The sequence below is a fragment of the Coturnix japonica genome, chromosome 6 (assembly GCF_001577835.2).
Source record: "Coturnix japonica isolate 7356 chromosome 6, Coturnix japonica 2.1, whole genome shotgun sequence".
NCBI lineage: Eukaryota > Metazoa > Chordata > Aves > Galliformes > Phasianidae > Coturnix > Coturnix japonica.
The window spans coordinates 26,989,206-27,012,258 of record NC_029521.1 but is presented as its reverse complement, the minus strand read 5'-3'; the positions used below and the strand labels follow the sequence as shown (position 1 = coordinate 27,012,258).

The window sequence follows — 23,053 nt, the reverse complement described above, 5'->3', positions numbered from 1 at the left end:
GGAAGGTTCTGGGGACCAATAAGCACTAACAACTACTGAAATATGTAAACAGGGGAATGTGCTGCCACTACTTCAGTCCTTTGGAAGAATCATAGAATCACAAGGTTAGAAAGGACCTACAAGATCATCTAGTCCAACCATCCTCCCATTGCTACCACAGCTACTAAACCAGATCTTGTAGCTCCTCCCCCTCCAGACAGAAGTAAAAACCTCAAATCTTTCTGGCAGCTCAGCAACACTGCTTTAGATTTTCTTTGGTTTCATCTCAATTTTATTCAAATAAAATAGAAAAATTCCTGCTGAGTTGAGTGTTCTGACATTCTGAACTTAAGCTCCGAGCTGTGCACTTGGAGAGCCATGAGACACTGTTGGCTCTTTGTATTCTTTGCCTCAGATCCATATGGGCTGCAGAAAATATCCACTATCTGCTTGCCAGCTCTGTGGGAAATACACCAGAGTTGCTCATTTCTGCAAAGGAGCTGAGGTTTCCTGAAAGAATAGAAACAGATGAGAACTCAAAGTTCACCAGATGATGAGAGGTGATAAATCAGGGCCTAAAGTAATTCATGTGATGATTTTGCAGGCACAGTCTGTTCATTACCAGGTATCACAGAAAGTTCCTTACCACTTTGTTGCTAAATTCAGCATATTTCTTCCACTGTTTTAAAACTAAGACACCCCCCCACACACACTCCTTTAAGTGCAATGGATTTAAAATTTGTGAATGCAGCTGAACAGCCCTGCAGACAGATCCTCTGTGCACTGAATGTGTGTAATTAAAGTAATAGCACATCAAAGTTCATTACATTTTCTTGCCAGCTTACCTCATTTCCTAAAAAATAAAAAATACCATTTCTCCATAGGAGAAACCACTTATTATGTCTCTTCAACCTTAAGCTTTTTTTTTTTTTTATCAATTAGTGCAAATTCTAACAGTGATTTCTGAGTTTGCTGTGGAACACGCATTGCACATACTGTACAGTCCTTGTACAGATGTCTGATGTAAGGGACCACAGATGATGACCTCCTTATTCCATGTTTAATTCTGGAAAGCAAAGGATGTCTTTACAGACAGGTGCCCTTCGGCATCCTTTCCAACAACATGCATGCCAGATGCACCTTTCTTTTTTTTTGGTAAACTGAAGTTTAATGTGAAAGTTTCTACTTCTGGTTGGTTGCTGCAGGGATGCTGAAGGCTGAACCTCTTCCATCTTTTTGAGCAGATTCTCAGCTTCCAGAGCAGCAGTGGAAATTCTAGTGGGCAATAACTGAAATACCCTCTAATTCCTACCCCTTTTTTAAAAAGTTGCCTATTTATAAATTCTGGAAGCATATTTGACAGAGAGTTGGTACATGTTCCTCTTTGTAACCAGGTTCTTGTCCATCTTAAAATAACTCTTGCTTTGGAATCCACTGGCTGGCGTACATTTGTATCTAGTATTACAAAGAGCGGACAGACCATTACACAGTGCTTCACGGAACTGCAGGCCAATCCCATCCCCAATGCTATCCATGTGGTTTTTGTACACAGCTAGGAAATCCAGATTATCCAGGTCGTTCTTTGTGCAGCAAGGCTGATGTGTCTTAGTGTCACCCAATTATCTTTAAGCAAATTATTTGCTATGAGTAAAATAAACAGACAAGTTTGTTTGGATCTCCTACACCACTGCAAGATGCTTCTCATAAAAGTAAAAGGCAGAAGTGCCAATAAAATCATTTTATTGATACTAAAATTATTCTATTCATGATGACATCATGATGACTTCATGATGACAGTATTATGTGTATTATGTGTCTGAAGAAACATTTGGATTTTAAATCCTAATGCTTATGTTAAATATAGGAAACCATATTTTTAAGAATGAACACATTGCTTCTATCTGTATTCTATCTGTATTCTACAGCCTGCACGATTGAGCCCAGATTAGCTTTATCCAAGTCTTTTCACCCAAGTGGCCCAAACTGCTGTTGACCAATACTAGCTGCTGTAACAGACCCAAATATTGATCCAATATTCAATATCTACAGCCAGTAATTTGAAATTTAGTTTCATTAGGTACCTGCATTTTGTTACTAGGACTAAACAGGACCAAAAAGCACAGAAGTTACATCTTAGACTGACCTTTGTCTTATTCAGTAGATCCATGCCGGCTACCAGAAGCTTTTTATTATTTCAACTATAGTTTTAAAAGAACGTCCTGACCCCAACATGATATCCTCACTAAGGATACTGAGCCAGCCTTCCTAGGCTGGTTTACATTGCTGCTAGAGCACAGGGGAATGACCTGCCTCTATAAACTGTGCCGTGTTGCCTCCCCACCACGTGGGTTAATGTTTTGCTTGTACACTTTTCCTTCCTCAACTCATCTGCAAACAGAGCTGACCTTACCTGAAGTTGGAAGTAAAACATATCCCAGATAAGGGACCTGCACCCCCTGCCAAAGGAAAGGAATTTGGCACCAAACAAGTACCACGCTTCAACTCTTGGGGGCTTCTTCCTCAGTGTATGCTATGATTTGGCCGTGTGTAAACAGTTAAAACACTATTTTTATAGGAAACACAATGCCTTCTGCTGTGATAGTTTAAATATAGAGAACAGACCACTACTGGCATTTGAAATATCACTGGATAAGATAATGCAATCAGAAAATAGCCTAAGCTTTTACTGTGATTCTGTGTACAGGCTTCTCATATCCCCGCTACTTTTAAGTGAGCTGAAGCAGTGTCTTTCACTGGCTACGGGATTATTTGCATACAGAATAAATAGCTTCATTTTTTGGTATTGAAAATCTTTGGGTTATTTTCATTTCTGAAATGGCTATCACAAATGCAGTATGTGCCTTTGAAAACCACATTTCACAGCACACTTTTTTGTCACACTTGAAATGCTACGTCATGCAATGTAATTCAATCATTAGCACTAAAACCTTAATTGCTCTCTGCTTAGGTTTCAAAGCCAAGTTTCCACAGCGCAGGGCAGCTCATACACCAGGTAGTACCATGGTGCAGAAATGCAAATTTACAAAGGATTCTTTTCCTCTCTGTTAGCTAATCACCTCATTGGCACCAATGCAAGGATGCAAGCAAGCTGTGCAAAAACAGAGCAGGTCAGAAACTTACAGGGACCAGGTGGGAGTCTTCACTTCACCAGTTCCCTCTATATTCCCTCATCCCAGCCTGCATGCAAAATGTGCACACTGATGTGTCAAGACAGACATGCTGGGCTGCCTGTAGTTTACTCTTAAGCAACAGAGGAAACAAAGAAAGGCTATGACTCAGAGCAACAGTCTTCCAACTAGGCGGCTCCAGGGCAGCCAGATGTACTTTCCCTTATTAGGACAGATCATGAAACCTTTCTTCATTTTGAGTGGTACCTAATTCTGCAGTAGTATTGCTGACTATAGGAATCATCTCTTATAGAGCTGCTAGCAGAAAGCAGCTGTAGCTCTAGCTTTTCTTCTTAAAAGTTTTATTTAAATTTGACTCCACCTACTCTGACCAACTTGAATAGTTTAATATGAATCAGGCTCCATTAGCAGCAGATAACGTGTTTTCAAAGGACAGCACCTGTTCAACTTCCTGTAAATAGCATGTTTTTATGACTGTAATGTAAATTTCCACACTCCCATCTCATCTAATGAGGTGGTTTTGATCTGAACTACTTTAGTGAGCTACTAAGGAAAACCAGGAAGAGAAGCAGCCTTTTGCCTCCCACAGACTTTGCTTGTATCTTGACAGTAAAAACCATAACTGATTTTCTTGGATTTAGGTATTTTTGTTGTATGATGTCAGAGACATGTGTCCTCAGCTGAAATGCAATCCTGCAGGAGGAATGTGTCACTGAAGTGAGTTCATACAAGAATTATGCAGGCAGATGAACTTTCACACCTCTTCTGCTGGAATGCCTGCAGTGCTGCTGCAAAAGTTAGAGCAGCCAAATGGTTACAAGACATTGTGTATTTTTACATGGTGTTGACTATCAAAATGAAACTAAAAGAAGCATCAGTGTTCTACCTACAACTAAGCAGGCACCTCACAGTCCATCTGTTATTCAAGAACACTTATGGTTCTGTTAAAATAAGAAGCAGCAGTTTTAGATGACCTGTCCAAACCTATCCCTTAAAGTCAGGTGTTCAAATGGGTTTAAAACTAATTTCCAATTGAACTCCATGATTCAGACTATAATTGCTTTAAGCATCTCTATAATTTTCTTCATATGCTGTTAACATAAGCTGTCATGTAAAACGATATTTGATTCATTTAACAAATGAAAGCCAAAGGTAATTTCTGGAGTTTGGTTCAGGCTCCTTCCTCACTTGGAATCATTCTGCTTTCGTTTTTCATGGATGAAACCTGAATCACGTTTTATGTTCCTCGATTAAATGCATGTTGCTAATCAATTAAACCAACCACCGAGTACTGCTTCAAATGTTCATGAAATGAGAAGGCTGCCTCTCAATTATGCTATGAATATGTAGTGTCTTTAGCTGGAAATGAATACCAAGCAAATGTGTTTGTCTGGAAATTCAGAAGTAGTGCTAATAAAAGGCTAATAGCTTTACAGAACAAGTTAAACTACTCTGAAGTAAGTTACTGTGAGACTCCAACAAATTACTTTTAACTCCCAGGAAAAAGGGAGAGCAGGAGATTTTTAAAAAGCCAAATTCTTTGCTCACTCAATCCACATACATGAGAGAACAGAGAAATCTTAAAGGAAAAAACTGAATGGAGAAAGGCATATCTTGTGAGAAAGCAGCTCTCAGACTTCAGTGCATTTGAAACCGATTGCAGCTCTTACATCTCCAGCTCATAAAATCACAAGACTAAATTAGGCTTCTATATTATTTTATTTCCCTCTTAAAATATAGCATTGAAGTCCTGCACACATATAAATATCCCTACAGTTTCTTACACACTTTCTACCCACCACTGCTTAAAGTGCCCAACTGTGAACATTAAAAATAAAAACATTGCTGTTACATGAGTGGCTACACTTAAAGAAGGACCAGCATTCCAACAATGCAGGCCTTTGATTGTACAAAAATCACCTGCAGAAGAATACATCCCAAACAACACACATCAATGTTAACCCCAAAGTTGTTCCTTTTCTTTTTATTTTATTTTTTTTTCCACTCAGAAGATCTAAAAGAGATTAATGTACAGAGTTTGTTTTTGAGAACATGTCTTTACATAGTGTAAGAATAAAGGATAAATGCATTACTTTCTTTCTAACTCCCTCCTTCCCCACAAGTGTTTACTGCGTCCCAAGCTGCTATGTTGATTAAAAACCAGTTGAAAAGAGCTCTGGAAATGCATGCAACTTAAAATTCACTTAAACACACTTTAAGTTACGAAGTCTGAGAGATTTTAATTTCAGCACATAGCTATGGCTCGGTTGGGTTATTAGATGTGTTTGTGGTGGTGGTCAGATTGGTAAACACTTCTTCCTTAGTCTCAGGCTGATGTCTTTCCATTTTGCTTTCCTCTTTAACATCTTTATTACTGGTATCTCCCTTGCTCTTGACTACCACAGGTTCAATCTCCATGATTTCCTGTGGTGGCTTAGGCTCTGCCAAGGTTGGCTGAAGTCCATCGACTTGAACTGGTTCTGGGACATCTTCTGCTTTCTGTTCAAGTCTTTCCAAAATGTTCTGGACCTTCCTTACACCATCTCTCCTGGCCTGACGCACATCCGCACGACCCTCGGGGTCCACCGAGTCTAGGGCTAGCAATTCTTTGGTCAAATACTCTTCAATCATCAAGTACTTTTTGTCAGTTTTCTTGCCTTCAAAGGAGTCGACTGCCTGCTCAAGCATTTGTACATTCTCCAGAATTGCCTCCACTTTCAAAACACCAGGATGCTTTTGAGGTTCTGCTGTTTCCGTTGTCTTCGATGTCACAGTTTCTTCAGGAGCAGGCCTTTCCTGCGGAGGAACAGCCTTAGCTGAACAGGGAACCCTTTTATCTGCTTTCTCTGCCATGGCTGGAGGCTTCTGAGGTGGTATTTTAGTATCTGGTTCTCGGTAGGTGACCGAAATTGGAATATATGTTGCAGGCACCTCAGTTTCAGGCGGTGGGATTGTCTTGGTTTCAGTTTTGATTTCAGGTGGTGGAGATGGTCTTGGTGGCTCTGGAGGAGGGACTTGTTGCTGAGAAACCTGGTGAGGAAGACAAGTTTATGTTGAAACACAGTCAACAATGTTCTTATTTCTTTTTAAAAACAGGTAATAAAATCATAAAAATCAAAAGCTTAGCCCAAGATAATTATTATTATTTGCTTTTAGGAAAGGATCCCAACTGCAGGTACTCAAACTGAAATCTAGAAAAACACCCTGATTTTCAGGAGGTGTCAGCATCTTTTCTTCTGAAATCCAGACCATTAAGCTATCTCAAATTGGAGTACACATAAAAGCCAGCAGATGCTCTTAAAAATCAAGGACTTAACGCTGAAGCATAGGAAGTACATTAGAGGTTGTTGCCAGGCATTTGGCAAAAGTACCCCCAAAGGTACACTTCCCTGTTGCCTTAGAGTGGTCCAGTAAGAGCAAGAGTGAGAAAGCTAAAAACAGGAATGAAAGCAGATGGAATAGGGATGGGATAGTTTCCCCATTCTTCTTTTTCTGGCAAAACCTCTAGTTTTGCCCATCCAACTTTCAGCTGTGGCAGATGTAGGCAAGCTGTGAGCCTCCCTTTTTGCTCCCTAAAGCACCATCCACATCACAAGGACTTAAGCAGAGCTACAAAGCCTTCAAGCCCAACAGGGGTCTTGTTTCACACTGCTCTTGTTATCCTAATTAGCTATGAATTTTCATTACATACTCTTTTCCCTGTGTAGTGCTGAACTTGAGGTTTCTAAACCACAAAGCTCTGTGCTCAAGAGATGATAGGTACTGCTTTTAAACTACTGCAATGAGTACCAGCACCAATCAGTTCTCAAGATACTAAACTACAACTGACTAAACTTTGCTCATGCCTGCTAAGATCAGCCCTACAAGCAGTTTTATAAGGTAGGACCTTCCAGCAAAGCTCTAGCCTGACTTAAATAAGATTTCAGCACGTGTCTTCAGCATCAACACTTCATTCTTAGAGTGTCAGCAACAAAGAGCTACTATTTCTTGAAAAGCTATCAGTACTTTGCTGGGCTTTAATCTCATCTGGGGCTATTCTCATTTCATTTTCCTACTTTCAAGGTAATGTTTTTGTTAGTGCTTAGTTTTAGTGATTCTATATTCTCAGTTTTACATGCAGAGGTTACTATGTCAATCTTATTATGCCAGAGTTACTGGAGACAATCAGAATGATTGCTAGAGATGTAACAGTCATCAAGTCAGAAAATTCTTAAAACTGATAGGAGTGATGAAATCCTATGGGAGAAACTGAATTCTTGAGACTTGTATTTTCCTTGTTTTGCCACCTCCTTCACTTACCCACTGTGTTTGTACATGGTTTTTGGAAAGGAGGTAGATTTGGCTCTCATTAACATACCCACATTTATATTTAAGCTATATATACTGGCCTGCACTGACACTGTTTTAACCATTAAATATTAGATTTGTTTAGGGAGCTCAAATTCTCACCTTCTAAAGATAAACTAACATTATAAACTATATGTCAGTCTTTACTCTTTTGTCCTAACACCTGGTTTTCCTGTCATTCTCAGCATGGAATCTCTGAAGAGAAGGAATCCAGGGTTGTTTTTATACATCACTCCTTCCCCTCCCATAGCAGGGAATTCCTAGTAGAAGACAACTCAAATAATGTTGAAGAATTCTTGACTCAAAGGACTTCTAACTGTAGCTTGAGTAAGAATATTTTGTTTAATGTGAAAAAAAGTATATGCTAAAAAGGGCAGCAACCAGCATCAAGTATTATTCCAGAAGAGGTAGATTCACAACTCACACTTCTCAGAAGTTTTTTTTATTTACAATTTCAATCAAGACTGAGTCCTCCCTGCTGCTATGGAGTCTATTTACTAGTAGCATATTGCTGGAAGAGGAAGGGTGTGTAGTTTTGGTCTTTTTTTCCTGTTTTATTGTTTGTTTGTTTGTTTTTTCCTTTTTGCTCTGGTTATAAAGTATTCTCAGATTAAATTGTGCCGATTCTCTTTCACCATAACTAAAATTACTCTGTGCAGTTGCTGCTCTCCTGAGTGGTTCGGAGACAACAGCGAGGTATATTTACAGATACCACAAATCCCATGGACTTGATTGGCTTCTCAGTACCATAATGCAATATCACTGACCTCAGAGTAATTGCATTAAATTATACTCTGAGAGGAAAGATCACATCACGTACTAGAAATGATTTGCTTAATGTATTTCGACAATCCAAAGACTTCAGAATCCTGATAGGTGGAAAGATGACTTGATGGAAGCTTATCTCAGGATCTCAGCAAGTTTAAGAAATGCTTTATGTGCTTTCATGTACCTGTGGGTATGAGCCACTGTTTCAGCTCTAGCCCAGCACGGCTAGCAGAGATAAGTGGAAGGTAATAACCCTCCCCGCTCTACATACCTGAGGTCTGTCTACGACCGTCTGTACTGTGATGGGAGTCGAGGGCTGTACCTGCTGGGTGATAATTCTGGCAGGTGAACTCTCACGACTTGATGCCCCTCTCTGAGTGGCTCTGAATGGAGACTGTGCTCGTGCTGTCTTAGGCTCCCTGTCATCTGGTTGAATTCTGGGAAATACAGGTTGGTGGGCTTGGAATTCACTCTGCTGGGCAGGGTAGTGTGTCTTCTGGGCCTGATGGTAGCCTTGCGGTGGTTGCCTTTGGATATTTTCATGGATCACAGGAATTGAAATATAGCCACGGGGAAGCTGATGGCTTCCTGAATTGGATCTGCCAGATGACTGAGGTGGAACCGTTTGAGAATCAGAAGCTCCAGGAGACTGAGGCTGCCATGAAAACAAAATCCATTATTAAATCAGCTGTTTCAGCTCATAGCACTTTTCATTTTCAAAGAGAAATGGAAACTGAATTTGTGTTCCCACATACAAAAGATCTACGTCCTTGGTTTGGGTTTGTGTTGGTTTGTGTTCTATTTTTTTTTGCCTTGCTAGACAAACCACAGAAGTTGTGAGAGAGCATCATTATAACAAGTAATAACCTGAGCTACAGCATTCCCAGCCCTCAAGTAAGCAGGGAGTGGATGCTCACTCAGAATGTTTTCTGTTTTTACATGGCTACTCCTGTCTAAACCTGTTAAATGTGAGGCAAACTAAAGTTAAGCAAACAAATTATGTACTGCAGACAAAAAACAAACTACTCAGAGGCACACAAAGTTCAGACTTCTGATCCCACTCATGCTAACAGATTTATTTACTTCTTTAAGCATGTAATTTAGTGCACTGCCAAAGCCTGCTATGTGTGGCTAATGCCCCTTGACCCCTCACGAGACCTTCCAGCACATCAGCCCTGTTGGCACCAGGAGTGATAGCTGCACTAGTGTAGATTTGCTGTAAGCAGGAGCAAGTGCTGGGGATACACCACAATTCAGCTTCTGGTATTTCAGGTTATGGTTCCACAGCATCTGGGGAAAGGCAGTTTATTTGCTCACAGCTCACTCCTTCTCTACTCCTGCTGTGCCAGTCCATCAACTCACCTACTATGGACTATTCTCTATACTTTAACCCATGAAGGAGAGGAAAAATTATTTCCTGACAGGTTTATTGATATCTCAGTGACAGGCCAGGTAAGACTGGAGTTAGCACAGGAGGGAGAGCAGGACAATGTAGCTGGAAGCAACAAGTAGGCAGGCAAGGTGAGAAAGGATAGGGAACAAGATGTCTTTTGTGCTAGTTAATGCTCACCTCTGCAGCTCAGCAGCTATAAATAAATGCTACTTTTTCTACAGGCACCAGCACTGCTGTGTCAGTGCCCTGGTCAGTTAGTGCCCATGCCACCTAAGTTTGTGATGGCAGCTTCTCCAGTCCTCAGCAGTTATCTCAGAGCACATGAGATGGAGAAGACTTTTCTGAAGCAATTCTGCATGTAATACAAAAGTATATTCCCAGCTGCATTAAGTTGAGAGAAGGAAGAACTAAGCCTCCCATCCTTGCACTTCATGGATAAAGCAGCAACAACTGAGGAAAACTGCGAACAGGATTTTAATTGTCTTGTTCAGACACAAAAACAGGTTTTAGAAAAATATCTGCCACTGCCGACATGAAAAATTCCCCATGTGTTTTCATGCTGATAGAGGCTCGATTTCCTGCTTATTTTACTTGGAACAGAAGTGAGATTAGTGCTTCAGCCTATTACAAGAATACTGCTCCTGCTAATTCTGAGGAGATAACAGACAAACCAAAATCCTGCCTTTTGAAAAGCAAAGCAAGGAGGGTGACTCTTTTTAAAGCAGTTCATGTATTATAACATACTACAAAATAACAACAAAAATATTTCCGAATTCACTTCTAAATCTGTGTATGCAGATCTATACAATTAATAAAACCAGAGTATTAAACTGGAAAGCAGAATAGCCCTGTTTCTGAAACAGCCTAAGCTGTCAGCTAATGGGACACTTGTATTTTGTGTCTCTCCCCTTGCTCACCTGTTTCCCACATAGGGAATGCAAGAGATCTGCCTGCATTCCCAGCTTGCAGAGTAACCACTCTAAACCCTACAACAGCCCTCACCTGCCGCAGGAGCACCTGCACCATTCACAGGCTTTTTTATAGAGAAAATTTTCACAGGCTTGTTTCTGTGCAAATCACTTGATAACAAAAGCTGTCAATGCCGGAAAAATGTGAAACACTTCTGCTGAAGTGACTGAGCACTTTTGTATTTCAACACTGTGGAAGTATTGGGAAAATGTAATCCTGTGGCAGGTTTGGCTTTCCAAAGGATAAAGTACTCGTGTGACAGTCAGGTCATACATGGCCGCAGAGACCAAGGCACACACACCCCAGCAGTACTGCCGAGTTACCTCAGGTCCGTGTGTCGCTGGAGCTGGGGCTGCTGCAGCTGCTGTTGTCTGTCCACATTGTTTATCTGCCTGGGAAGCCTCAGCCGGCCCCCTATGAGGGGACTCAGGGCTGGCATAGGCCCCCCTCAGTGGTGGCTGTGCCTGCGCTGTGGTGGGCACGGCTTCTGCTTTGTACCGCTGTACGCCGGGCTGTGGAGCAGCAAAGTATGGGTGCTGTCTGCTGTCGATGCCCTCGTGGATGACTGGGATGGGGATGTAGCCAGCCCGGAGCTTGGGGTACACCACGTTTCCTTCCCGTGCTGGCATCTGCCTGGGACTATCTTGAGATGGGCCATTTGCTGACGACTGGCCATCCTAGAAATTAAAAACATCACATAGCATTTGTTGGTAGCTCAGCTCAACATACCACGTAAGAAAGCAGCCATAAAGGTCTGTCTAAAAGAAGCGTCAGCCAGGCATGAGAAGCTCAGCTCCTCAGGTCTGTGCAAGGTCAGCAGGCAGGAGAAAGGAAGCTGAACACCAATTAGGTATGAGCCTTTCACCCTCAGTGCTGATAAATGCTAACTGAGGCACTAAAATACCACATTACAACAGGGATTTTCTGTAGCGCTCACTACCTGCATACAGCCATGAGTCCAGCTGCCTCACCTGGTACCATGCTAATTAAATGAGAGCTTCAGGGACCACAGATGTTTCCTTAACACCCCTTCAAATCCACCCAGCGTTATAGATAACAGCAGAAAAGAAACTTAGAAGATTTATCTCATCATAGAGCAGTATTTGTTGGTATTGTGCTTCCTACTGCCTATCTAGAGTTACTGCTGCTTCATTCTGAAGAAGATACTCACAGCCAAGAGAGGATCCACTTCAGCAGATTCCAACAGGATAACATAATGAAGAGGAAAATGCTGGAAGGTTAGATAATATTAATTCCTGTGCTGGCCAACTGCACTCACTGGACAATGTCAAAGCTCTGGCAAGGGGGAAAGTGCTTTGTACCAAGATCCCTCCCAAGTCCTCTATTAAGTTCTTCCTGCATCGGTCATTCTATTTTGAGGCCCAGCTAGGGCCAAGTTCCAGATGTATCTCTAAGTCAGATCATGTAACAAGCACCTCTGTCATTCAGAGGGTAATGTCATTATTCAGTAAGAGGAGAATTTAATAAGGGGACATATGGTACAAGTGCTAGAAACCCTATTTTTAAAGGGGTGTTTGAGGGGCAAAAGTATTTTGTTTATGTAGCTTCTGCCTATTTTAATGAATCAGTATAGTAACAATTAACTATTTTAACAGCAAGACGGAATCCTACAGTATCTCTTTAGAACCAGTTTCTGAGAAAACTGCAGAGAACGAATACTATTATTTAGGTACATTTAAAGAATAAAGATAAGTATAGAAAGGAAGGGATTTGCAGTCAGAAGCTCTTGCTTTTGCTGATTAGAAATCCCCCACGAGCAAAGGAAACATTCTGAGGGAGGTACACAGGAGAGGCCTAGAAAGTTCGCAGAGAAGGAACGCGGCTGGCTTTTCCAGTTACAGCCCAAGGATGATCTCATGCCCAGCTCTGCACCAGGAGCCACCATGGCCAGATGAGTCATTTTCAATTCACTCCCCCAGGAAGCTGCTCACTGGAGGCTGCTGCACTGAACACAGACTGCTCCGGTGCCTCGGGACATCAAGGACTGAGGATTATCTTCCCATTCTACCTCATCAGTGATGCCCCCAACACAGCCCTGAACACACTGTGCTGCCAGCACACTCCCTGCATCTGCAGGGACACGTGGCTATGTCAGAAAGTTTGAGAGACACTCAGCAAGTAGAAACACAGAGCCGTATCAGGGTTACACCTCCACTGAACACAGAGCTACACAAGCTGCCTTGCAGTGAGGGAAACTGATGATTCGACAGGCGGAAGAAGCACCTTGCTGCCTGGTGCTGACTCAATGCATTCTGCACCCGCTCACACCAGCTGCTCAGCACAGGCTCCATAGTGGTGGGAGCGAGTTGGGGTGTAACCAGAGAGCTGCAGCCCACCTATAGGCACAGCTCCCACAGCTATAAAAAGAAGCTGCACTCGCACAGAGCATTGTCAGGCACCCTGCAGGAAGGGTCAATGCTGGGAGGAGAGGTAGAGGGGTTGAGTGACCCAGCAACATGTACCATGCCCCAGCAAGAATAGGGTATGCAGTGTTCTGAGCTGCTGCATCTGGTGACAATCCCATCAATCTTCTGAAGCCATACTAAGTAATAATCACCAACGCTTCAACATTCAGTGTCCCACTCCTCCTGCTGTCACAAAGCCCTTCTTAGGAGCCTGGCTACCTCCTCTTTATCTGCCCTCATTCTGAGCTATCTCAGCACCCTGACAGGTCTGCTTCTGTAAGCTCAGCACTGACAAAGGAAGCAAAACAAGCAGCCCAAAACCAAAGAAAAGAGATCAAGCTGAACTACTTTTACAACATTTCAGTTTATGTCCAAAGTGAACTTCTTGCAAGTTCAGCACTTTCCTCCCCCCTCCCACCCCCCAAATGGAAGCACATGCTCCTCTTTAAGAGACACAGCATAAGCCGTGCTTTTGTAATTCATCATTTATTCTTACAGCTTCAGACAGCCTATGCTTCTTCCTGTGGAAAATTGCTTTTAGTTGCTTTTAGAGCTTGATCTTTGTTCCAGGCTTTTTTCCCCTGTAGTCAGGAGGTTTGGGGTTTCTCTGTTGTTGTTGCTGAACAGTACAGCCATAAGGAGCAGTCTTCAGCTAAGGAAGAAATACCATTTTTCCCCTTTCTTCCACCACCAGTAGCTCTGAGGCTGCCAGATCACAGCTTTGGGAGAGGAGTTTTCATCACAATTGTTCTTCCAGCCCCACACTGCTCCCCTCAACACATAATAAAGATTGAACTCCATCTACAGCTGTTGACATTGGCCAGTTTGTATCACCACATTCTCAGCATTCCTCCTTTTCTGTTCCCTCTCACCTCACAGTTTCACAGGTCGATGAACGTGCAAAATTAGTGTTTTGAAACACCCCACGCTGAGGAATGCCACAGTAACACAATGTCTGATGACTAAAAAGGCTCTTGGTTCGGTCAGATGGCTGCCAGAAGTTCAGGCCCATTTTTAAGCCAAGATCCAGCAGAACATCTCATGCACAGTGATCTCCATATCCCCCAAAGCGAGGCTTTCAGCAAAAGAAAGAAATTCTATTTCGTGCGAGGGAAATGAGCCTTTCTAGCCCTGACAAACTGGTTCTATAAGACTGCAGGAGAAACTGGGGTGTGTCTGGGGATAGTGTGACAAAGGGGAGTGGAACCAGGCTCTGCAAAGCTCTCCAGGTAACACCAAGAGAATGGATGCGTGAGTTCTCAATGCTTTAATTCAGAAATTCCACAGCACAGCCAGCTCAGGGGGGTAAAAAATGTCCATTTTGATCTCTATTTGCCCTCTAACAAATATGGCTTTTGCTTAGTAGGCTAACAAGTGTGTTACCTATACAAGTCCAGAGTTAATGCTGAATTTATTGGTCACATTTTTATTTGCATTAAAAGCCTTAGTTGTAGGTGAAGTTAAAAAAAATACATATAGGAATATAACTCCTATTACTGCATGAAAAGCTGGAGTAATTCCTTCTCTCCTCACTCAAGGGGATGAGAAGCATTTTTATGCTGAAACTGAGAATAATTCTAAGCAGAAGAATTAAGTCCCCAGAACTGGTGGTCAACCTTACAGAAGTTCAGGCTGTGGTCATACACCGTATTTAAGGGCAGAATCCCCCAAAATAAGGAAGTACAAAAATATCACAGTTCCCCCCAGGAAATCCAGAGGTGCAAACAGCCCTGGCAGGTCGCTTGCAACAACACCAGGAACTCAGATGCAATCCACTATTTCAGGCATCAATGCCAAAACCAACAGGGCTGCTCAGGGAAGCGCAGCTGCTTGCATTGCTCTGCTGCACACACAAGTGTGGGGCTGCTGGAAGACCACAGTGATTACACCTCCTGGGAAGGGGACACGTGCTTCTGTTGTGAGGTCATCACCACGATAAATAAAGGTGCAGCCAGCACGAGTTGTGCAACTGGAAAAAACACTTCATACCCCACATCCTACTCTTGGCTTCCCATAGGAAGGGCATGGCCAGCAACACTAAAATCCTCTAACTTGGGCACAGACTGTAAGCTCCAGCACTATGTGCCACTGGGGAAAAATACAAAGGGATTGAGACAACTTGCAAGAAAATTTCCTGTACCACCTGTCCAGAATGGACAATGACCTACCTGTGTCTGTATGTCAATGACTGTACAAGTGTCATTCCTGAAACACAGAAACCTGCAAGTTCATTCAGTGCTTAAGCTAGCAAATGCCATGGAAGGCATCTGGATGGCTGTACCAGTACAACAAAACTAGTTACAATTCTACATGCAAATGAGATTACCAGAAAACCTGGAACAAATATGAAGCCTCCCTTTTGAAGCTGCCTGTTAAATATGCTTTTCATTCCTCAAACACTACAACGTCCCATCACACACTAGCACTTCTTAAACTACACAGACACTACTCATAAGACAGTAAATCCAGTTCTCCAAAGCACGTTGTACACACAGCACCTTCACAGCTGTTACAGAGCAAAAGTACAGATATTTAAGTTTTACTTGTTCTGTAAATATTACCTAGCAAAGAAACTGAAGTGTTGCAAACATCACCAAGAGATGGAATGTGTCTCTTTCTGTATGCAAGCAGAAAGTCTAATGGTTACAGTAAAATCAGAAATGGCCACTGAATACACACTGTTTCTTATATTCAAATCTAAGAGTGGTGTGCCAGGTTTATTTACAATTAAAAGGGTTTTGTGGAGAGGCAAATCATTCACTATTACAACTGGATTCCCTATCCACTTGTGTTTCACTTTTAGCCACACCATTTCCCTCCCTTTTCTGTTGTACTAACGAGATAAAACCAAAATTACACTACCCTTGCAAGCTCATTTATTTGTTGTAATCTGATCTCAGTACTAAAGAGTGCTTCATACTTGATACAACATTATCAGGAAGTGCTTTTAACTAATTCTTCTTAGGGAATTAGACACACAGCATCGTAGAGAGTCATTGGCTCACGTAACTGACCTGTAGCTTCCCAATGCCATTTCAGGCACTGAAGGTTTTTATATCCATATACTGCTGAGCAAAAACTGTGCTCAAATCATAGAATTGCTGAGGTTGGAAAAGACCCCTAAGATCACCTAGTCCAACTGTCCACCTATCACCAACACTGCCCACTAAACCACGCTCATCAGTAGAGCATCTACACGTTTCCTGAACACCTTCAGAGGTGGTGACTCTACCACCTCCCTAAGCAGCCCATTCCAGTGCCTGACCACTCTTTCAGAAAAGAAGTTCTACCTAATATCCAACCTGAATATAGATACACTGAGCACATGAGTATTTGAGCAAGATATCATTAGCTGATGACTGAAGGAAACCATGAATAAGCTGAGCCTCATGAGCTGTCCCAGTAGACCTTCGTGTCAGTCGCAACATGTAACCTACTTATACAGTGAGCTGCTTTTGATGTTGTATTTGCTGAATGCTGCCTTTTATTTCATAACATACACATGTGTAGGCAAATAGGCCTTTTGTTCTCTCTCGTATAATACAAGATGATTGTATGATAATTACAGGTATTACATTAATGCATGCTTTGACTGGCGGAGTACAATGATGTCATTAGAAACAAATAATCACTATTAAAAATTGAAGAGGACTTCTAAACATAAGCTCTTCAGAACTGAGAGCCTTACTGGGGCAAACATGTTGGCCATCTACCATCCAAGACTATCTACCTTATTACAGGAATTGAAACTGCTCTTTTCTGATCACTAAAGCCAATTCCTTCTTGGGCTAAGATGTCATTTTGGCATGACGTGATGACACTCGCCCTTTACGCCCAAGAGTGGAAACTGCCCACTCACAGGAAGCCTTGGGTGGCCCCAACTGAGCACATACAAAGAAAGCAAGGGCTGATGCATGGAGCAAAGAGTTCTGAGAAAGGGAGCTGGTATCACCCATCCTGCTGGCTTCTATACACTGGTTTCAAAGAAAGCCCATTAGAGCACTAGAAATTTCCTCATCAAGGACCATTCACCTATGTTTGCTGCCTGCTTACCTAAGAAGCACTGGCTACCCTGCACCCATCTATCAATTATAAGACTTGCCATCAGCCATGAAAACATGTTTTTGTGCTACCTGACCTAGTGGGTGAGTGACATCACACAAGTTGCTTCACCATCCTATGGCTCATTTTCCTGCCTATTAAAAAACCCAACAAAAACAACAAACCAACCAAACCAAACAAATATTAAAAACAGTTTCTGCAAGGTATTTGAAGATACTGGAAGAAACTGAATGTATAATACCTGTAATTAAACAATGTAATTTATGTGAGCAAGCCATTTCTTCTATTTTATATTTAGCCTGGCATAACTGAGAAGGCACAGCTGCCAGAGGAAAAAGACGAAGCTTACCTAGAGAGAGAGATGTTGTCTGTATACCACAGAGCGTATCAGATTGTTATCTGCTTCATCATGGTTCCAGTGTGAACAATTCTATTTTTGGTACATGGGTACAGAAAAGCCACGGCTGCGTATAGGTTGAGTGTTAAAAATATGATTCCTAGCTAAGAACACTGGCACAAGTACTCTTCCTCTTTAGAAGAAAGGTATGATGTACTTGAATTTGAGCAGAACCAGGAAATTAACATCCTTCTTAACTTCTTCTGGCCCATGACTGCCCAGGCACATTACTTGGAGCTAAATTATCTTTGATCCATCCCTCATTCTCAAATGAATTGGTGTCTCTGTATGTTATTTCCCTGTTTACCGTGTTCTACTGAGTCAGGCTCTAAATGACTATATAAAGCAGCTCCATGGAACTTGGAAGGTTGTGTACTGGCTTAGTCCAGAAATCCCCTACTGACTGCCTTGCAGATTCTACATATACAGTATATAGAAAGCACTATATCTCAAATCTAATGACTAATTTATTAAGAAACAGGCAAACTGCAAGCCTGACTATGACAGAATATTTATCAGCCTAAGTAATGTAAAAAGCACTGCAGGTAAAAGATCCCAAGTGTAACATGTTGTTGTATTCTTCCACTGACGTGAACCACTGCAAGACACTGATGTTCAGAGAGGTGCTTTCAGTGCAAGTTCTAATTCGGTCTACCAAACCTTCCAGTCAGCACTCAAAAATAAGTTTAATCCTAAAGAGATGGGAACTGAGTGACTTATGTCTTATCTGGGGAAGCAGCCAGAGAAGAGTCATGAATTACCCACACGGTGCGGATAGATACAATTAGCCATTCCTCTAATAAGGCAGAATCCATCAGTAACAGATTCAGATTGCTTTCCCTCCCCTTTGGTTTAGGCCTATGCGTTATTGCAACCAATAAATGCACCATTTTTATAACTGCTCTCAGCCTTGAAAGCTGTGCTGGCCAGTCTCGGACCGGAGGCATTAGTGCGCTATCGATCTACACAACGTGAGCTCAGTGAAGCCCAGCACAGTCAATTCCTTTGGTCTATTTTTAGTGGCAGCATTTCCCATTGGGTTTACTGCACGTAGAAACAACATATGGGAAGGGGCATCAGTAAATACTTACACAAGCTTCGCTACTGCTTTTTTTTCTCTAAACATTATCTATTTTTATCAACACTTTGGGGAATACCAAGTCAACAATTTAACATATGACAACCTTGCAAAAAGTATGCTGGGCTACAACAGCTCGAGTTAACACAAGGAAACAGATAAGCATACAAAAATCAATGACCCTAACAAAGAAATAGGAAGAACAGTAAAACCAGTAAAACTTTCTTGGTAAAATCATGCATATTGATGTTGATTGGACTTTTTTCCCCCCTAAGTGACTGCTATTAACTAAACAAACACTTAAAATCATTAGTTTACCAGGAGGCTTTGATGCTTCTGTTAGTAAATATTTCTCAGCCATCTGCAAAGCTGCAGCTTGTTTCTTACTGGATCTAATGAGAGGTGTTCTGTTCCCCCTCAGCACTGTCCCCCTATCCCAGCCTGATTTCACAGTGACTCCATACAAATAACTGGGAACGGTTAATAAATGTGCAAAGGAAGGACATGCTATTCTGTGCAGCTTAAAACAGGCCAAGCTGAATAAGAAAAAGCTACCTGAATCAATGAACACATTTTAACAAACTCCCATGGATTCACACTTTACAGGAGCCGTTTCTCTTTCTGCCTGATTATACAGGTACAGTTAATGCAGTCAGCATGGTTACACTGCTGGCAAATCTAGAGCAGGAAGATCAAGATGAGCTGTAGGGGAAATGCAGCACCTTGCCATGCCACAGCCTGTTTGATCAGCTAAAAGAAGTCAGTCAGCTTTGGACCTGCGCTCTGCTCTCTGAGCAACAGCTCATGTTCTACCTATATCTCTGTGAAGAGGGAATATTTGGAGAGAGAACAAGGATTTATAAAGAGAATAAGGATTTATAGAGACTAACATAAAAGGGATCAACAAAATCACTGATTTCATCAGTACAGTCAGTACAACTTTGCCTGTGTTTTCATCCTTAATGAGACATGGTCTGACACAAGGTTGGCTTCTGCAGTTCTCTGATCACTCCTGATCACTCTCACTGAAGGCAGACTAAGAAGGAGGGAACTGAGAACTCAACCTTCCAATACTATCCCTGGAAGTATTTCTCTGTGACCAGTCCCAAAGCTGTTCCTGCTTGTAGTGAGCGGTGACAGGTGTTTCTGTTTGGAAAACAAGTGAATTCCACAAAAAGAGCTGAAAAGAGGCACAGCTCTTTCTGCCTGTAGTAACACTTCCAAGTTGGCAGGAGAGGAGCCACTTTTTATTACCACAGATTTAACATCAGATAGGGATGAAAACTTGTTTTGTTTCAGTCACCCACTCAAAACCAGCACTGATCCATTAGAGCACTTCAAAACCTGTTTTTTATACAATTATCAAATGCAGCTTAAATGTGATTTCTCCCTTAAACGAGTTACTTTCAAGTGCTATTTCCATAACAAAAGCCTTGAATAAATGCATGCTTTTCGACTTGACTATGCTTTATGGCTCTAAAAAGCATATTTTTATTGCCATAACAGCCCATGTTAGTAGGTGTCTCATTACCACTAGGAAGTCAGTAGCCAAAAATGAGTTAAAGCACTTTTCCCTATTGTACTCTCAACATTCACATCACCAAACTACATCAAACAAGATCTACCATTACTGCCAGAACTATATAATCAATAATTGAGTGGAAAAAGGGGGTGAAAGGCTATGTTGTAACTGGCACAATGCATTTCTTCCATTCCAAACAGCACTTTGTATCTGTGAGTGCAACTGCACAACATCACTTGGCTGGAGCAGTGGGGAGAAGGAGAAGCACAGCCCCTTCACTTCTGTGTGAGCTCTGTCTGCTTTCACACTGAGCTGATCTGCGCTCATAAAATGGGCAATTCAATGTAAGAACTTAATGTTTCTCAAAATGCTCTTTTGCGCTTTAATCCTTTAAGACTCCTTGGGTGGGGAGGGGAATAAAAACTGTATCAGTTACATCGAAGATACATTTTGGAGTTACTGAGTATCTTCCACTGGCTCCACGTGAGCCACGTGCCACACCAGAGGCTGCTTTTCCCAGGGAAGGGGCTCTGCCTAAGATGGCAGCCCCGATTCCTCCCAGCACTGCCGGCTCTCCCCGACAGGACGGCGAAGCAATGGCCACAGTCAGCGCTCGCTGGGCCGCGTCACCGTGATCAAAGCACTTGGAGGCTGCCAGCTCCACGCGCACCACGTCCAGGGAGCAGCTGGGCTGTTCCAGCTGACTTGCAGCAGGACGGAGCCGGGCCTGGCAGCTGAGAGCCGGCGCTGGGCTCGGGGCCAGCCGTGGCTCCGCACAGTCCAAGCGATCCCTTCCAGCACCGCTCCGAGCAGCGGCGGCCAGGGTCCAGCACGGAGCGATCCTGGGCCTCGTCCTAACGGCGGCAACGGGCGACATTTTAGGTCGCAAGGACGGACAGAAATCCTCCACAGGAGCCGCGATATTATGCTTCATCATTGCCCATTTTATGGGGTTGCAGAACTAAAGGCGAAGCCGCGAGGTTGGCCGTACCCGGGCTGAAAGAAAGCAGCGTTGCTTGCAGAGAAATGCAAGAAAACCCCCCAGGATTTGTTTTTCCACCACTCTGGCAACTCGCGGTGCAGCTCAAGTTTCCAGCACTTTCTTTTCAGTCACCGCGTTAATACTAAGGCGGGTCACACGGCGCAACTTCTGAAGGCTCAGAGTTGGGCTCCGAAAAGCCACTTTGCGGGTCCCACCGGCTCCCAGCCGCTGCCCGCAGCCATGGACATATTAGGACTGAGATGCAGCTTTTCTCTGAGCGCACTTACAGACACAACACAACGAAGTGACGGAGTATGGAACGAGACCAAGACAACAAAAAACCCTAAAACTCTTGACAAGTCTGAGCCGCGTCACTTTGAAGCTCTGTACGTCGCCTCGGCTCATTTGCAGCCGAAAAAAACCCATCCCAGCCTTCCCCGGGCCGGCCGGGTTCACTTCACCAACTTTAAATAAACACCCCGGAGCCGAGGTATCGGATGATTTAATGCACAAAAAAGGGACTGCAGTGCGTCAGAGACAAAAGGCAGCTCCTGGCCTCACTGCATTGCCACGCGCTGAGCCGCAGCCTGGCCCCGGCAGCCCCCAGCCCAGCGCCGGGCCCCCACCTCCCTCCAACCCCCCCCCCCACCCCCTGCCCCATAGCGCAGCCCCGCACCCCCCGCCGTACTTTGGCCGCGTCGCCCCGCAGACGCGGGTCGCTCCAGGTGGTGGTTCGGCTGTTGTGGTCCACGAAGAAAGGCCAGCCCGTCTGCGGGTCCACCTTGATCTCCCAGCCGGGCGGCAGCGGCTCGGAGCCGCTCTCCGTTTGGAGCAGCGGGGAGTGCGTGGCAGCGCTCATGCCGGATCCGGGCCATGCGCCGAGTGCGGGGCGGGGAGGCCGGGCCCGGCCGCTTTATCCGCCGCGGGGAGCGGGGGGGCGGAGGCGCGGGGCTGGAAGTGTCTGGAAATCGGCGCCGGCCGGCGGAGGAGGGGAAAGGGGAGGGACGGGGAGGAGGGAGGCGGCCGAGCCCGGCCCGGCTGGAAACTTCTGGTGGCCTCCAGTGTGGTGCGGGGTTATGGCAGGGAGACCCGGCTGGGACAGACGAGCTGGGTGCGGGCTGGGGGAGCAGCGCCGAGTGCCTGAATGTCCCCGCTCTGACACCGCTCTGACAGCGCTCTGACACCGTCTGACACCGCTCTGACAGCTCCTGCTCCGAGCCGGTGATTCTGCGATTCTGGTCCAACGGAACGAGAAGCCAGGAACTTCGTCCTTTCTGATGGGTTAAGGTTATGTGTGTCCAGCCCTGGCAAACAGCACAAATAATGTCTGTTTCAGAGTTGCAGTGTGGACAGGCACTGTACTTCAGAATCGACTCTTTGATCGTGTCTCAGCCTTTGGATTCACTGATGCTGGCAAACATCTGAATGTAGAGTGTCTGTGTGAGCACCAGCCTGTCCCCCATCTCTGAGTGCTGGCAGTGGGTTACACCACTTGGCAGCGAGCACCTGCAGCCATCTGACAGATCCACTTGGCCCCAGGCGCCTATTGACAGTTATTTACCCTGCAGAGTCAATGCCGAGCCCCTGAAGAGCAGACATTGTCTGCTGCAAAGCTGCTTGCTCCGAAGAGGTTGAGGTGTGCATTCGTTCATTACCCACGTGCCTCATTTCAGAGGAGCTGCCTGTGCACACCCTGGGGATGGTCAGAACCTTGTCAGCTCAGGGCAGGGTCACAGATTGGGCTGACGCTGATTGACACTGACACTCATCCATCCTCTGACAGTGGGGTTTGTTTATTGCGACAATTGCTCAGCCTTGTTCCTTCCTTAGAGCCATAGAATATCCCAATTTGGAAGTATTTGATGTGAGGACACAGCATTGCAATGCAGAGCAGGAGAACCCCTTTCCTCGCCTGGCCAGCAGTGCTGGGCCTGATAAACCCCAGGTACAGCTGCCCTTCCCACAGCCCTCCCATCTTTGC

General features: G+C 43.9%; 1 protein-coding gene across 1 annotated transcript; it reads right to left on the bottom strand.

The window, feature by feature from the left end:
- Positions 1-4,828: 4,828 nt before the first annotated feature.
- BAG3 (BAG cochaperone 3) lies at positions 4,829-22,004 on the bottom strand. The gene is made up of 4 exons (XM_015867408.2): positions 21,761-22,004; positions 10,929-11,282; positions 8,515-8,898; positions 4,829-6,158 (listed from the first exon to the last, which is right to left on the bottom strand). The coding sequence occupies exons 1-4, from the start codon at positions 21,929-21,931 to the stop codon at positions 5,385-5,387; spliced, it is 1,683 nt and encodes a 560-aa protein (XP_015722894.1). The 5' UTR covers positions 21,932-22,004; the 3' UTR covers positions 4,829-5,384.
- Positions 22,005-23,053: the final 1,049 nt, after the last annotated feature.